Source organism: Puma concolor, chromosome C1, assembly GCF_028749965.1.
Source record: "Puma concolor isolate L17-30 chromosome C1, mPumCon1.1.hap2, whole genome shotgun sequence".
NCBI classification, from domain to species: Eukaryota; Metazoa; Chordata; class Mammalia; order Carnivora; family Felidae; genus Puma; species Puma concolor.
This window is the reverse complement of record NC_141674.1, coordinates 23,693,686-23,710,000: the sequence shown is the minus strand read 5'-3', so window position 1 is coordinate 23,710,000 and position 16,315 is coordinate 23,693,686. Positions and strand designations below refer to the sequence as shown.

At 44.2% G+C, this 16,315-nt stretch overlaps 2 protein-coding genes across 6 annotated transcripts in view; one reads left to right on the top strand and one right to left on the bottom strand.

The window, feature by feature from the left end:
- The window catches only part of ZCCHC17 (zinc finger CCHC-type containing 17), a 63,557-nt gene extending 51,173 nt beyond the window's left edge, over positions 1-12,384 (bottom strand). For 2 of the 5 annotated variants that reach the window (XM_086716284.1, XM_086716286.1), the window contains exons 1-2: positions 12,274-12,380; positions 2,170-2,290 (exon numbers count right to left, since the gene is read on the bottom strand). In XM_086716284.1, the coding sequence (XP_086572410.1) occupies positions 2,170-2,235 (66 nt within the window). In that variant the 5' untranslated portion in view covers positions 2,236-2,290; positions 12,274-12,380. The other 3 variants (XM_086716287.1, XM_086716283.1, XM_086716285.1) reach the window with 3 other exon arrangements.
- A 173-nt stretch (positions 12,385-12,557) lies between these two features.
- The window catches only part of SNRNP40 (small nuclear ribonucleoprotein U5 subunit 40), a 34,350-nt gene continuing 30,592 nt past the window's right edge, over positions 12,558-16,315 (top strand). The window contains exons 1-2 of the mRNA XM_025935280.2: positions 12,558-12,737; positions 14,956-15,085. Coding sequence (XP_025791065.1) covers positions 12,594-12,737; positions 14,956-15,085 — 274 coding nt within the window. The 5' untranslated portion in view covers positions 12,558-12,593. The remainder of the gene's footprint in view (positions 12,738-14,955; positions 15,086-16,315) is intronic.

The following is a 16,315-nucleotide window of genomic DNA, read 5'->3' as shown; positions in this document are numbered from 1 at the left end:
TTGTAGATGAATATTCTGAAAAATAGTTTCTTCTTTCTGATTTATCAAGCAACTTCTCTCTCCCTAATTCTATTCACCTCTAAACCATCATTTTTCAAACTGTGCTCCTGAAATACTAAGCTAGAACTACTAAGTTCTCTCCAAATATTCTCCTAGCCCATCCATCCTTAATAGTAAAATATATAAACCCTACACTAATTCAAGTCCCACCTCATTTAAGAAGCTGTCAGTCGGCAGCCACTTTAAAAATCTGAGTCAGTTTGTGAAAGGGAACAGCACTCTTCTGTCTTTTGTGCAACATCTGACAAATGAAGGCTTCGTCGCCAGAAAAATCAATTTCATCTCTGGTGCTACTACTTCCTTTTCCTGAGCCCTTGTACCTACCTCACTGATCTTTGGAGATACCTCGGGCCTTAAAGAAAAATATAAAGGCTCTGAAGAGCAGAAGTTTCCTATACGCTAGAATGTTATTAACCTTTGTATCTTGACTTCATATTACAAGTCGGGACTGACTTAACAGGAGTCAAAAGCCACGATTATCTACAACCGACTGACAGACACAAAGTCTGTCCTCAAAGGCTTTATATTATTAGAAGATGAAACTTTTGTGAACCATAAAGCAAGTATGAATACCACAGGAATGATACTGTGAAAATACCATGGGCACTCATAAGGCAGCAAAAACAATTTTTTGGCTCTACTTTTGCTTTGAGAAGAGGAAGGCAACATTAATGAATTCCTACTGTATCTCAGGCATTGTTTTTACAAATGACAGCTTATTGAACCATCAGGGCAATCCTCTGGAAGGAGTTATTATCTCCATTTAACAAATGCGAAAACTGAGGCCCCAAAGAGAGTAAGTGGCAGTCTCAAGTAAAAGCGCCAGGACAGGAATCCAGGTTTTGTCTGCTCTCCAAATACAACGCCTTCTTCCTCAAAGGCCAATCGTTCATTCAGTCACCAAAGATGTGACGAGCACCTATTATTTTCCACCCACCTACTTGGGACTGAGATACACGACCACGAACCAAACACTCAGGGCTCTGTCCTCATGGAGCTGAGTATCTTGTGAGGAAGACAGACATTACACAAGTACGCAAATACAGGGTGAGCCTATTTATTTATGGTGGGGCAGAGATCTCTGAGGAGACGGCGCTAGGGTTGAGACCAAAAACATGAAAAGAAGTTGGTGGGAGAGTGGGGTAGTTACAGACAGCATATGCAAAAGTCCTGAGAAGGAAGCAAGCTTAGAGTACTCAGAGTTGCAGGGAGGCCAGTGTGGCTGGTGTGTAAGTAGAATGAAACAAAACCACACTGTCCACGTAAGCAGAGGCCAAGTCATGTAGGGATCATGAAATTGTTTGGATGAATTCAAGTACAATCAGAAGCCTAGAAGTGCGAGAAAGCAGCATGTTCAATCTGTTCTAGATGTTATTCTGGCTGCAACAGAAAGAACAGATTGGAGAGGAACTACAATAGACATTGGGGCCCCAGTAAGGCCAGGTCAAGAGATGGCGGGCTTGAACTAACGGGGTGCCATAGGGGTAAAGAAGTATACAGATAAGAGATGCATTTGGGAGGGAGTAATGACACAAGTTGCTGGTGGACTGGAGGGAGAGGAAAAATCAAAATCAAATCAAGAGGAGAAATGAAGGGCGAGACCCAGACATTTAGCATGGGTACCTGGAAGGGTAGTGGCTGCATCTGCTGAGATGAGAAAGACCAGAAGAACAGATTTGGCTAGAAAAGGGAAAAAATTAAGGGGCCCCTGGATGGCTCAGTCAGTGAAGCATCTGACTCTTGACCTCAGGGTCTTGAGTCCGAGCCCCACGTCTGGTGTTGAGATTACTTAAAACAAAAAAAAAAAAAAAAAAAAACATTTCTAGAAAGAGAGAAAGAGATAATAAAGGGAGAAAGAAGAGAAAAAATTCAGTTTAAAACATAAATTAGACCCGCTGTGAGGTATCCAAATGAAGATGTCAAGTATGCAGTAGGGAGTCTGGAGCTTAGAGGAGGTACAAGTGGTAGCCAGACACTCCTCAAGTCCTTCCTGTTGGAACTGCAATGCTTAACATATTCTCAAGTGGACAGGAGCTCCAGACCCAGCAGCTTTTCACCTTCAGTCCATGCTTAACATAAAGAGTAGGTGTTCAAGCCAAAAGAGTATACCTCTCCTTGGAAAATAGTGTAGAGAGCAGGCAAGTTCTCCATGGTCTCGGGTCTTCCTGAATTCATCCTTGATGTTCTATGGCTCCTCCATTTCTCCTCTGGTAAAGCTAATTCAAGTGTCCTATCACAAAGAAATAAGACAACACTATGAAAGACATCTGCATTAAAGAAGAAACGTGCACATAACCCACAGCTAATCTCTACAGAGTAACAGCATTAGATTTATTTTAAATTTTTTTTTTTTTTCAACGTTTATTTATTTTTGGGACAGAGAGAGACAGAGCATGAACGGGGGAGGGGCAGAGAGAGAGGGAGACACAGAATCGGAAACAGGCTCCAGGCTCTGAGCCATCAGCCCAGAGCCCGACGCGGGGCTCGAACTCACGGACCGCGAGATCGTGACCTGGCTGAAGTCGGACGCTTAACCGACTGCGCCACCCAGGCGCCCCGGCATTAGATTTAACACCATGTGCTTTCATCCACCTCTCTCTTGCCCAATGTGATCATGGTAAGTTGTGGAAACTTTGCTCTCTCTCTCTCTCTCTTTTTTTTTTTTTCCAATTTGATACCTACCCAAAGGCATTAGTCTGTTTTTTTTTTTTGTCTTCTAATTGCTATTATTACTATTCTTTTGTCAAGGGAAGGCTTTTGAGATGTGCGTGTGAGGGACCGAATCTTGAAAAAGGGAATGATAGTAGCAATAAGAGCTAACGGTTATCAAGAACTTACTATATCCAGGTACTGTGCTAAGCACTGGACATCCAGTATCTCATTTAATCCTCAAAACTCTCAAGATGTAGGTTGTATTCTTATATAAATGACAAAAACAACCAGGCTTCCAGAGGTCAAATTACTAGGCCTATGTCAAAAAGCTAGGAAATACTGAAGTCAAATTCTGGCTGACACCAGAGTCCCCATCTGTTTCGTTTTGTTTTGTTCTGGTAGTTGTATTTATTTACGTGATGTCTACACCAAACACGGGGCTCAAACTCACAACCCCGAGGATCAAGTGTAGGATTCTCTACCGAGTAAACCTGCCAGTGCCCCCCTACCCCCGCCTGCTTTTAAACACCACGCCAGGTGTTAATCTGAAGTGACTTTCATTTAAAAATTTTTTTTTCAACGTTTTTTATTTATTTTTGGGACAGAGAGAAACAGAGCATGAACGGGGGAGGGGCAGAGAGAGAGGGAGACACAGCATCGGAAACAGGCTCCAGGCTCCGAGCCATCAGCCCAGAGCCTGACGCGGGGCTCGAACTCACGGACCGCGAGATCGTGACCTGGCTGAAGTCAGACGCTTAACCGACTGCGCCACCCAGGCGCCCCTGAAGTGACTTTCAAAAGAGACAATAGCTTATTTTTTTCCTTATAAAACTAAAACCACACATGCTCATTTTAAAAGTTCAGATGATAATACGTACAGTCATAATAAAGAAAAAAATCACTCATCATTCAATTCTGTTTATATTCCTTAAAATTTCTTTATATATATAGGTTTTTTAATGGAATCATGAAATTATTAACCATTAATTAACAATCATTTAAAAATATATTTTAGTAATTTATACACACACATATGCACTTGTATGCACCAATTTTACTTATTTATGAATCATGTTAAAATGCAGACTGCAATTCAGTAAGTCCGAGGTGGTGCCCGAGACTGTGCATTTCCACAAGCTCCCAGACGATGCTGATGCTGCCTGAGTAGAAAGTGTCACAGCTTTGGGTGTGTCTGGGTGGCTCAGTTGGTTAGGCATCTGACTTTGGCTCAGGTCATGATCTCACAGTTTGTGGGTTCGAGCGCCACGTCGGGCTCTGTGCTGACAGCTCCGAGCCTGGAGCCTGCTTTGGATTGTGTCTCCCTGTCTCTCAGCCCCTCCCCCTCTCGTGCTCTGTCTTCTGTCTCTCAAAAATGTATACATGTTAAAAAAAATAATTAGGGGCGCCTGGGTGGCGCAGTCGGTTAAGCGGCCGACTTCAGCCAGGTCACGATCTCGCGGTCCGTGAGTTCGAGCCCCGCGTCGGGCTCTGGGCTGATGGCTCAGAGCCTGGAGCCTGTTTCCCATTCTGTGTCTCCCTCTCTCTCTGCCCCTTCCCCGTTCATGCTCTGTCTCTCTCTGTCCCAAAAATAAAATAAATAAACGTTGAAAAAAAAAAAATAATTAAAAAATTAAAAAAAAAAAAGAAAGAAAGTCTTACAGCTTTGGAGTTGGAAGGGACCTCAGTCTCCTGGTTTTATCAGAGAGGAAACTAGCAGTCCAGTGGCTTTTAACCATGCCACTTTACTCTGCCGAATAAAATCAGTGCTACACAAAGATAAATCTAATGGTACTGCCCTCAGTTCGGTTTTTCCCATTTACATTTGCCAACAGTAAGACTTGAACCTCTATTTTCCCTAGATTTTCATAACCAAATACTTTCTTTTCTCCTCAATTCCCAGCACAACCCCTCACTTTCACATGATGGCTCTGGGTCCTGGTTTTGGAAACTCTACCTGATCTATAGCATCGTCTATTAACTGCACTGCCTCACTTAAAACAGAACTGAAAGAAATCCCACCAGCTTTCCAAACCCTGGTTCTTGTATCATCCCCAGGTTCCTACATCCTTGTCCTTGAGTTCCATAAGACAACTTTGTACCCTTATAATAAACTCGCCCTTTTCTGCTTAGGTCAGCCACACGTGGTTTTCTGTTACTCTACTAATAGCACATGGAATGAGGGCAGATTTGTCAGTTCTTGAGAAATGGCTGGTAAACAGGTTAAATCCAAGTATCACAGCCTGGATGGCTCCTGCCTCTGTCACTTCCTAGCTCTGCAGGCTCATCTCCAGTCTTCCCCTCTCTCTGACTAGCACCTCTTATCTCACATCCTAAAACAGAGGTTACTGACCTGAGGCCAGTGGCTCCATCAAGAGACTTTAATTCTTCCAGCTCCTGGAGCACTAGTGAGGTATAGAGTCCATAGAGGCATCAGCAGCTAGGACACCTAAATTGAGCTCAAACATCTTAGTCTATAACCTGTTCCTCTCTACACAAAGGTCATGGAAAGAGCAAAAAAAAAAAAAAAAAAAAAAAAAAAAAAACAGAAAAAAATCTAAAGTTGATTCTTACAGATTTCTGCTGTGGTCAGTGTAGGAATACATAACTTAAAGCTCTCCTGTTGGCTCCTGCCACAGAACAGGAGAAACCCTATGTGATTCTTCAAGAAGGAGAGTGGCATGCATTAATGAGGGAAATCTGGAAACATGACAGTAACAGGTTTACAATTTCAGGAAAGTAGCAGGTTGCCATTTTTAAAAATGGACCTTGATGTTTTCTTTCAAATTATGTCCTATAAAAACCTAGAGTTTTATGGTGGTTGTTCAGAAACTCCTCAACCTGAGTTTATTTGTAAACAGTCAACTCTGAAATATCTAGGGACCACAGGGTTCAAGAAAGCCAAAGAAGTAGGGCTGGAGGCCAACCAACCAGAGGAGAGTCCTCAAAGGAAGGGGGAACACATCCCCAAAGAAACCAACTTCTGGAGGTCCTGCCCAGAGCAGTTGGGAGCCAGTAGTCTCTCTTCTGTAATTAGCAAGAGACTGTTTATTGCCAATTCCCACTTGCCCTCCCCGCCTTGGGTTGGACCATGGGAGCAAGGAGGAGTGAAGGGTACAGGAGTGTATTCTGCTTGGATCCGATTTACCTCTTAAGCTTCTAAATAAGATGTCATTTGAAAAAAAGAGTCCTGCTGTTTTAAGAAAGTTTATGAAACACAGATATAGTCAGTCCAGTCAAATAGGACCACATCTGTAGACTTAAAAGAGCAAGTAAATTGACAAGGATCGAGGTATACCATTTAGAGTTGCTTTGCAATAATTCTAGAAACAGAGTATCTTCTTTAAGTGCTTCATTTTAAGTGAACGTTTTTTAAACATTGTAATGTGTAGGGAGGCAACAGGGACCCAGTTACTAGCCACCCACTTCCCAAAGCAAGGGACAGAGCAAGGAGTGTGGGGACGGGAGGTGTGGCAGGGGAACGATGGCCCAGAGTGAGGTCAGAACCTACATTGGGTGAGGAGGAAATTTGCAAAGATCAACCCAGTGTGAAAAGGAGCAGGGTAATGATGGCGTCCACATATTGGGCTGTCCAGAATGATGACAGGGCCTAAAGACTAGAAGAAGTAGGGGCGCCTGGGTGGCTCAGTCGGTTAAGCGTCTGACTTCGGCTCGGGTCATGATCTCACGGTTTGTGGGTTCGACCCCCCGCATCGGGCTCTGTGCTGACAGCTCAGAGCCTGGAGCCTGTTTCAGATTCTGTGTCTCCCTCTCTCTCTGCCCCTCCCCCACTCGTGCTCTCTCTCCCTCTGTCTCAAAAATAAATAAGCATTTAAAAAAATTAAAAAAAAAAGACTAGAAGAAGTGATGCAATGTTAACTTTCTGATTATAGTAGTTACAGTGTGGTTATACAGGAGAATGTCCTTGTTTGTAGGAAAACTAAAGTATTCAGGGATGATGGGACATCAGGTCAGCAACTTAGCTCGCAAATGATTCATAAAAAAAATGTTATTTGTACTGTACCTCCAGTTTTGTGACTTTCAAACTTGTTTTTTTAAATGCGCATGCAATTAAAAAAGAAAAACATCCTGCTCTCCCTTCTCTCAAGCAACGTGAAGCTCATAGAACAATATTAAATTGGTAAGATACTGTTTTTTGTTTTTTGAGAAAAAGCAACATGAGCAGGGGAGGGCCAGAGAGTGAGGGAGAGAGAAAATCCCAAGCAAGCCACACACTGTCAGCTCAGAACCCACCCCCCCACCCCCCACTCCCCGATGCAAGGCTCAAACCCATGAACTGTGAGATCATGACCTGAACCGAAACCAAGAGTCAGATGTTCAACCGACTGAGCCACCCAGGCGCCCCAAATTGGAAGATATTTTAAGGCATCTTTGGAATTTCATTTCATGTGTCACCTTACTGATCTGGCCAAGATTGTTGTTGTTGTAGTTAAGTTTGTTTGAATTTAGATTTGTTGTGGTCGTAACAGAACAATAATAACTAGATAGAACCCTAAGAGTTAAAGGGATTTTAATTTATCTTTAACCTGTGCGTATGAATTGAGAGGAGAATCAGTTGATAAGTAAAAATACTGGGATATGAGCAAAGACAGAATGACTCCAGAGCCTGCATTCTCAACCACTATTCTCCATTGCCTCAAAAGAATTCACAGTGCATATCTAAATCTTGTGAGAATTTCTAACATGAACTAAGTCCCAACATTAGAGATTCCAAGGAGGAGTCATCTTCAGAAGGGCATTATTCATGGATGAGGCTATGATGAGCTGGGTCTGGATTAATTCATCTAAACATATAACCAAGGATCATTTCTTATTTGGTCTTCTGTTCCTCATACCTGGTATGCAGTAGGTACTCAAAATTTTGTGGATTTTTTGTTTGTTTTTAAAGTTTATTTATTTTTGAGACAGAGAGAAACAGAGCATGAACAGGGGAGGGGCAGAGAGAGAGGGAGACACAGAATCAGAAGCAGGCTCCAGGCTCTGAGCCATCAGCCCAGAGCCCGACGCGGGGCTCAAACTCACGGACTGCGAGATCGTGACCTGAGTGGAAGTCGGACGCTTAACCGACTGAGCCACCCAGGCGCCCCTGTTTGTTTGTTTTTGAATGAGTGAATGGCCTCACTATACGCCAAACACAGGGAAAGAAAGAAGGGAGAAAGCATTCTGGTCTAAAGAATGTAGAGGAAATAACTTCCACCCAATATGTTGGCTAGATCAGAAGGGGGAGATTTTCAAATGCCACAATGGTAGCCAAACTTCCTCCTTCCCATCAACTTGATAGAATGACTATCTGAGACAGATGCTTCTTCCTTTTTGAACTTCAGTCATGGATTGATTGAGAAAATGTCCAAAAGCAGGAAAGAGAATAGTAAAGTGCAAAGAAAAACACAAAAAACGGACTCATAAAACGTGAAAGATGAAAAGGAATCATTCCCCTCATTACTTTTACTTAACTGAAAATAGGGCTAACAGAGGTCAAGTGACTTGACAGAGGCTGCTTACAGCTAGCCATTGGCACGAGACCCCATGACCAGTACTTACGCTCTACCCCACACTGTTCTTAGTCAATAATCTTGGAGGTCCTCTCCAAGTCGTCTGATAACAACAGCTAGTGTTCGAGTATTTATTTGCTGTACGTTAACCTAAGAGCTTTACTTGTCTTAAGTAATTTGATTCTCTTTCGGACCACTCGACAAGATAGGCAATTATCATTGCCACATTATAGATGAAAAAGCTAAGACATGAGAGAAGCTAAGTAACTTACTCAAGATTACAAAGCTATGAATGATGAAGATGGGATTCAAATCATATGGACATTTTTTCTTCCCTTTCTAGATTGTGCAATTCTTCTGTGCATGCCCTTGTCTTACACAGTATCATATCCACCCCCCTCCAAATCTGCAGCGTCTAGCACACTGAAATTTAGAACTGTCTACTGAAATACTGAAGTACTTCGTTTAATCCTACTTCAAACTGTTAACTCATCAGTTCAGCGCATTTACCGATGTTTACGCCAGGCTCTGTGGTAAGCACTTCATAAACCTCCCTTCAGGCCTTAAAACAACTCTACAAAGTAGGTATTCCTGTGTACAGAAATGAAGTAAGTTGCCTAAAATGCATGGCTAGAAAGAGACAAATACTAGGCCATTCCAAGGGTCATATGCCCAGGCCACTGTTACTACCCCTTTCAACACAGTCCCTGTCCTCACAGACCTCCTAGTGTGGCAGGGATAATGGTAACCATTTGCAATGCAATGTGATCAGTGCTAAAATAGTGGCTAGGTTCAAAGTGCTGAGAAAACAAGAGACCAAGGGTTTGGAGGACACAGGGAAGTTTAAGAGGTGACAACTGAAGAGGACTTTAAGGATAAATGGAAGTCCTATAGCAGAGAACACTGTTCTTTGACCTCATTAGAATCCTAATCTATCGACCTCTACTTTCTTCCAACCTGTTAGCCCTCTCCAGCTTGGACTCCATAGCCCATCATTTTAATAATACCCTGACCACCCTTTAACTCCTTGTCTTTACAGCTCACCTGTCTGGCATGAGTGAAGTATGGTTGCAGACAACAGAACCCATGCCAGCTAAGATAAGCCAAAAGGGAGTTATCGCCAGGGATCATGTGGCTTACAAAATTACTTGAAGGGCTATGGGAGCAGGCTCTGTTAGAACTTACAGGAACAAGTCCTAACCCGCAAAATAAGTCTTCGCCATGATCAAGAAAGTTATGGCTATCATTGCAGAAAGTCACTAAACCAGAAAGTTGGTGACTAAAGAGACATCAGCTCTGCTACGAAATTTGCCAGCAGAATTGGATGGCTCTCACTCTCTTTGTCTCCACATCTAACTCAGTTCCAAATTCAAATCTCACCTTAGGTGCAAAGGAGTCTACGAAATCGTTTTTGGCATCTCAGAATTTTCAGTAAGAGAAGGCAATGTGCGCTGCCTTGTAAGAGGTAGAGGTAGAAACGTGCGCTGAGCAAGTCAAACCCACAGTCCTCACCACCATACCTTGGTATGTTTTCTGCATGCCGGCACAGAATAGCCTGATGTTGCTAGAAAAAAATTATGATCTCCAACCTCAAATCTGCAAGACAATTCTACATTTCTCTGGTCACACAATTCTCCCACGATCTACAACGTCTTTCACACCTCTGCAATCTTCTCGAATCTCTGATCTCCTCTCACTCTAAGCATATGATCACATCACCTACTTTACAGAGAAAATAAAAGCCATGAGAAAGGAATTCATTTTATCACCACCAAATATACAAACAGACTGTACCTACTGCCTTCATTTCCTTCTTCCTTTCTATTCACTGGAGAAACTGTCCATCTTCCTAAGGTTGCTCTAACTGTACTTTGGATCCCATCCATCCCCACGTTTTCACAACACGATCAATGACCCAATTTCTCTCTCTCTCACTTTCTCCTTCACCCTCTCAGTTGGATCCTTGGTGACCCCTCATCTCCTTCAGCTGCCACATCCTCTCCTCTCCTTTACAATCTTATGTATGAAAAATACTCTGTAGATTCACTGCCTCCATTTCCTTTCCTGAATCTCTGCCTCATATCTGGCTTCTGGTCTCATCACACCAACTCTCACGAAGGACACCATAAGCTCCATGATGATAAAGCCAACAGACATGTTTCAATTCTCATGTTATTTAAATTCCAGGATTTTCTAAAAAAATTTTTTTAACGTTTTTTATTTATTTTTGAGACAGAGAGAGACAGAGCATGAACGGGGGAGGGTCAGAGAGAGGGAGACACAGAATCTGAAACAGGCTCCAGGCTCTGAGCTGTCAGCACAGAGCCTGACGCGGGGCTCGAACTCACGGACCGCGAGATCATGACCTGAGCCGAAGTCGGCCGCTTAACCGACTGAGCCACCCAGGCGCCCCAAATCCCAGGATTTTCTAACACAGAAACTTTTTCTAACACAGAATCTTTTTTTTTTTTTTTTTAAAGATTTTATTTTTATGCAATCTCTACACCGAGTATGGGGCTCAAACTCACAACCTCAAGATCAACAGTTGGCACACTCTACCGACTGGACCAGCCAGGCACCACTACACAGACCATTTCCTGCTGCTGAGGCAACATTCCTCTGGTCCTCCTCTATAGCTCTTGTGTTTCTCTTGTGGACTCATGCTTTCATTCTTGGCCATTACAAGTTGGGACCATTCAAGGTTCTCTTACCCACACTTATGGCTCATATTGTCACCTATATGCAATTATTCCCAAGTAAATGTTTCCCGAAAACTCGCTTCTGAGTTCCAAAGCCATATTTCAAACTGCCTCCTGGATATCATACCACCTCCCTCTTCTTCTTCCAAAAAAAGAACTACCCTGTTGCATAAGCCAGAAACCTAGGACCTACAGTTTGATTTCTCTCCTTTCACTCCCTAAATCCAATCCATCATTAAATCCTACTAATTTTACCTCCTATATATCTCTAGAAAACTGTCCAGTTCCTGCAGTTGTACAAATACCTCAGTCTTCATTGCTAATAGCTCTCACCCGAGTAGTCTATCTGTACCTATCTCTCCTCCTATCTGTTCATGCTACTGGGCCTGAGGGATCAAGCCACTCTCCCACCAGACCACCTCCCCCTCCCCCATAAAAAACATCCAGTGGCTTCCCATCATTCTCACAGTAAGATTTCTGCACCTCTACCCCCCCTCCGGCTACATCCTGTACGAGACTCTCCTTCATCTCCTCTGTATTGGCCACAGTGGCCTCTTTTTGCCTTTTAGTCATTTGCCACAGGGCCCCTGCACATGCTGTTCTAGATGGAATATTCTGCCTTCCTCTCTTGACCTAAGTAATTAGAATTCTCCCTTTAGGTTACCAGTTCAGGCACCTTTTGTTCACAGATGCCTTTCTGCTTATTTTAGGCACGCATAACAGCAGGCCCCTCTCTTAGGCAGCACTATTTTACAGTTCTTAGTGAGATCATTGTTTTTACATGTTTGCACCACCAGACTCAAGCCCCTGAAGTCAGGGACCATGTCTGGTTCACAATGTATCCCGAGGCTCTGCACAATAAGTATCAGTTGGACGATTAAGGAGGAGACCTGGTTCCCACGTATGAATCCAAAACTCTCAACAAGACCGTACTCAGGAGAAGCAGGCGTCGGACATTTCCCTCATCTCTGTTTCTCTGAGGCACAAAGCAGGCCCTAGTACAAGGCTGCACCATCAGTGGTAGAAACAAGCCGGCCTCCTCAGCCATAGAGGAACCTGGTGGAGCTGGGAGACAGGCCTTTCCTCCCTGGGAGCGTCCGGCACAGGGTTCTACACTGCAGGCGCTGGACAAACAAGCCAGCCGTCGAGAGCCCCAGGCGGCCGCAAAGACCCCAACGCTCTGCCCCAGCCTAGAAGCGGAACCCACGCTGCTACCTACCGGCGCGGCGAACTCTGGGCCCGCCTCTGCCTCCTGCAAACCTTCCGCTGACAAGGGCCAGGCTCAGGCCACACAACCGAGGCGCCGCCTCCAAATGCCGCAGCCACCCACCCCCGACCTTCCTTCCACTTACTCGGTATCAGCTCCGGGTCTCCCCGCCGCAGCATTGCGCGAAACGCCAAAACCCAGACAGCGCTTCCACCCACAAGACACAGCGCGCCTAGGTGGGACTCCAGCTCTACCCACCAATCCTGGCATCGTACTCTCGTGACGCCAGGAAGAGCTGACCAATAAAAGAAGAGCGTTCAGGGGGCGGTGCAGAGGAGATTACTGGAAGCCGATTGGTTTCTCCAAGCCGGAAGTTCTGGGGGAAGAACTAAGTCGGAACCAATCGCGCGGTGCCTGAGCCTGTCGGCGCGGTCAGCGGCGGCGCTGAGAAGAGCGGTTGCCGCCATGATAGAACAGCAGAAGCGCAAGGGCCCAGAGTTGCCGCTGGTACCAGTCAAACGGCAGCGGCATGAGTTGCTGTTGGGAGCGGCGGGGTCGGGCCCCGGAGCCGGGCAGCAGCAGACGGCGCCGGGAGCTTTGCTGCAAGCGGTAAGTGAAGTAGGAGGCGGCCTTCGGCCCTCAGCTCATCCTTCATCTCCGAGAGCCCTGCACCGGGAGATCCCGCACTGCGGGGGCGGAACGAGAATCGCTACGTGTAGTTAAAGCAGAAAACTCTGTAAAAGCCGTCGACACCCCCCCCCCCCACGCGGATGCTGCGTTCGTTAGCCCGTCGGACTCCTGTTTTCAGCGTCTCGACCACCCTGTGGCGTGGCGTTAGAATTAGAGTTTAAGGACCTTGAACTCAAAACCAGTACCAGGGCTTTCTCATACTTAATCTTCCAGGGATCCGACATAGAGTCAACATTCAGAAAAGTTTGTAGAATGGACGGATGAATGAATGAGTGAATGAGGGGAGAAAGGAAATGAGTGACACCGACTCGCTTTGGGACTTCGGGCAAGTTGCTTTCCTCTTTACCTCTCAGCGCTAGTACTGTTACTAACAACAACCGAACAATAGCTAACATTCATCGAGTCCTTGTATTAAGTACTTTGTACATGAAAACTCTGTTAATCTTGGTTAATAGCTAAAGAGGTAGGAACTGTTAGTATCCTGTTTTGTAAACTCTTATCTGGTAAATGGTAGAAACAGATTTTAAGCCCAGAATCCATGCTCCTAACTGCGTTTCTTGTGAGATAGAGGTAATGATCACACCTCTCCTCCTGGACTGTTAGGCTCAGATCAAGAAATACATGGGTCTCCTGTCTCAACCTCTCTGCCAGTCCATGAACAAATCGTGCTGGCACCCTCCTCAAAATATATCCCAAATTGCGACCACTTCTACCAACTCCATCACTAGCTCCTGGTCTAAGCCATGATCGTCTCATCTGACAATTGCAGTGAGGTTCTAACTGGTATTCTTGTTTTCTGCTCTTGTCTGGTCAATCTGTTCTCAGTCCAGCAGCCAGAGGAATCCTGCTAAACATCAGATCACGTTACCCTCTGCTGCAGACTTTCGGTGGCTTTCCACTTCCCCCAAAGTTAAACCCAAACCCTTACAGCCTTTTGCCCTCTTTCCCTTTACCGCTCAGATGTGCCAATTTTCCATTGCTCACCCTGCTCCAGTCACACTGGCTTCCATGTTCTTGCCCCAAAGCCTTTTCATATGCTACACTCTACTGGAGTGCTCTTCTTCAAAATACCCGCATGGTTTACACACTCAGCTCCTCCAAATCTTTGTTCAGATACCACTTTATCAGTGAGGGCTTTCCTGACGACCCTGTTCTAAGTTGCAATTCACCATATGCGTTAACCCACGTTGCTTTTTTTCCTCCATAGTACCTACCACCTGCCATCTGTTTTATTTGTTTTCTCTCTTCCTCCCTCCTCTTCCTCCTCCTCTCTAGAACACAAACTCCATTGTTTGTTTTTATTTTGTTCAGTACCATTTTCCCAGTGCCTAGAGAGTGTCTGGCACATAATATATATTTTTTTAATAAATGCATAAACTGGAAATGACTGAAGAGGTTTGGGGATTACTGATAGTGTACTAGTTTTTCTCTCTGACAAGAGTATGAGGTTTTAGTGACTTGTCCAAGCCTAGGCTTAGTGTCGAGACCATAATCAAAACTACTTTCCCCAGTAATCTGTACCCTGCGGAGTTGTTGGGAAGGTCAGTTCACTCATTCATTCATTAAATGAGCTAGAGACTGGGAAAACAGTGTTGAATGACGCAAGCAGGGTCCCTGCACTCACAAACCTTTTGTAGTGGGGAAAAAGGACGAGATACGTTAAAAATAAGGTAAACTAAGGAAGGTAATTGCAGGTAGTGATAAGTGCTATGGGGAAGTACAGTAGGACTAATCGAATGCAGAGGGAAGGTGTGGTGCTGCTTGAGTTTGAGTGTCAAAGAAACACTTTCTGAAGTGGAAACATTTGAAAGGAGCTAAACACAGGAAGATCTAAGGGAAGAAGATCCCGATCAGGGACAACAACAAGGATAAAGATCCTGAGGCAGAAATGAGTTTAACATGTTTGAGCAATTAAAAGTTGGCTATGGGACGGGAGCAGAACGAGGGAGTAGGTAGAATAACAGATAGACACTGGACACTTCAGCAGGACCGCGTCGCATTGGAGGCAGAAGTTCACGTGAGAAAAGTTGCTGTTCTCTAAATCAGAAGAAATCCACTCGATTATTGTTCCCCGTGTCTTTTGCAGCCTCCTTTGCCTGTATGCAGTGACTACCCTATACTTCTGTCTTTTGTTTAGGGACCTCCCAGGTGTTCCTCCCTTCAAGCTCCAATCATGCTTCTCTCAGGACATGAAGGGGAAGTGTACTGCTGCAAGTTTCATCCCAACGGATCCACCTTAGCATCTGCAGGATTCGATCGACTGATATGTAAGAGAGTTTTTGAAGCTGGAGTAATTGTTCTTTGCCAAATAGTGATTCTTCTTTTAAAACCTTCAGTGCCACAGAAGGTGTCAGTCTGAGCTGGTCACATCACAAACTGCCTGGCTAACATGCTGAAAGAGTGTCATGAAAATGTTGAGTGATCTTGGGTATAGAACTCAAGGTCCGTGTAGTACAGGAGGAATCATGTTACTCCTTGGAAAGTGAGTTGTCCTAGTTTGAGGGTATCTTCCTCATGGAGGCAAATCTTGAGCTGATTTAGCCAGACAAGAGATCTAGGCATACCAGGTTAATGGAAGTAATGGAGAGATAGCTTTTCCTTTTCCCAAAGGTGTGAGGCCTTCCTCTTGATCCACTCATAGAATCCTAGCATATGAAAAGAAGGAGGGGACATGGGGATCCTAAAGTGGCAACTCACTTGGATAATCTACCTGTACGTCATCAGGATCATACGGCATTTAGATTCTCAGCTGCTAGTTGGGAATACCCATTTTTCAGAAATAAGTAGAAAAAATCACTTCAGAAGAGTCATGAGAAAAAACAAGAGAGAAGATACCAGAAACATCTGACTCTTTTATCCTGGCATCGTTTGTTGTATTGTGAGATTAAGTGAGTCCTTTAGCTCTTTGCTTATAAGATTGTACCTCAAGGTAGATGATAGCTGTCTTTGCTGTCTTGATGTAGGTATTCTAGTTCTGTGATCCTTCAACTTAACAGTGACCAAGCATCTGGAAGAGTTGGGAATCTTTGCAGAAGATTAATTAAGATCAATCCCTTAAATTGATGTGCTTAATTTCATCAAACAAAAAAATGGTTTATCAACAGAAGAATACCATATGTACATGCCTTATTGCATATAGAGGTGCTCCTTAATAATACTCAAGCCTCATTCCTTGCTAAACCAAGCTGCCTGAGGACAGGAACCGTGTCTATTCGCTTATGTCATTTTACCCCAGCATCTGGCTTGTTACGGGTACATGGTACATGTGGAATGAGTAAATGTAATATAAAGTCATTGCCATGTGCCCTTCAACTCAGTTTGCAGCTTCTTGGGTTTTCTGTAAGTGCCATCATTTTGCAGTTCTCTTATACTCATAGCAGACATGTAGGAGTGAGTACCAGCTTTTTTAACATTACAGCAGAAAACTTTCAGATTTAAAAAATTAATTTTTTCAACCTTATGAAATATGAAAATATGGCATTACTTTTGTTTTAGTG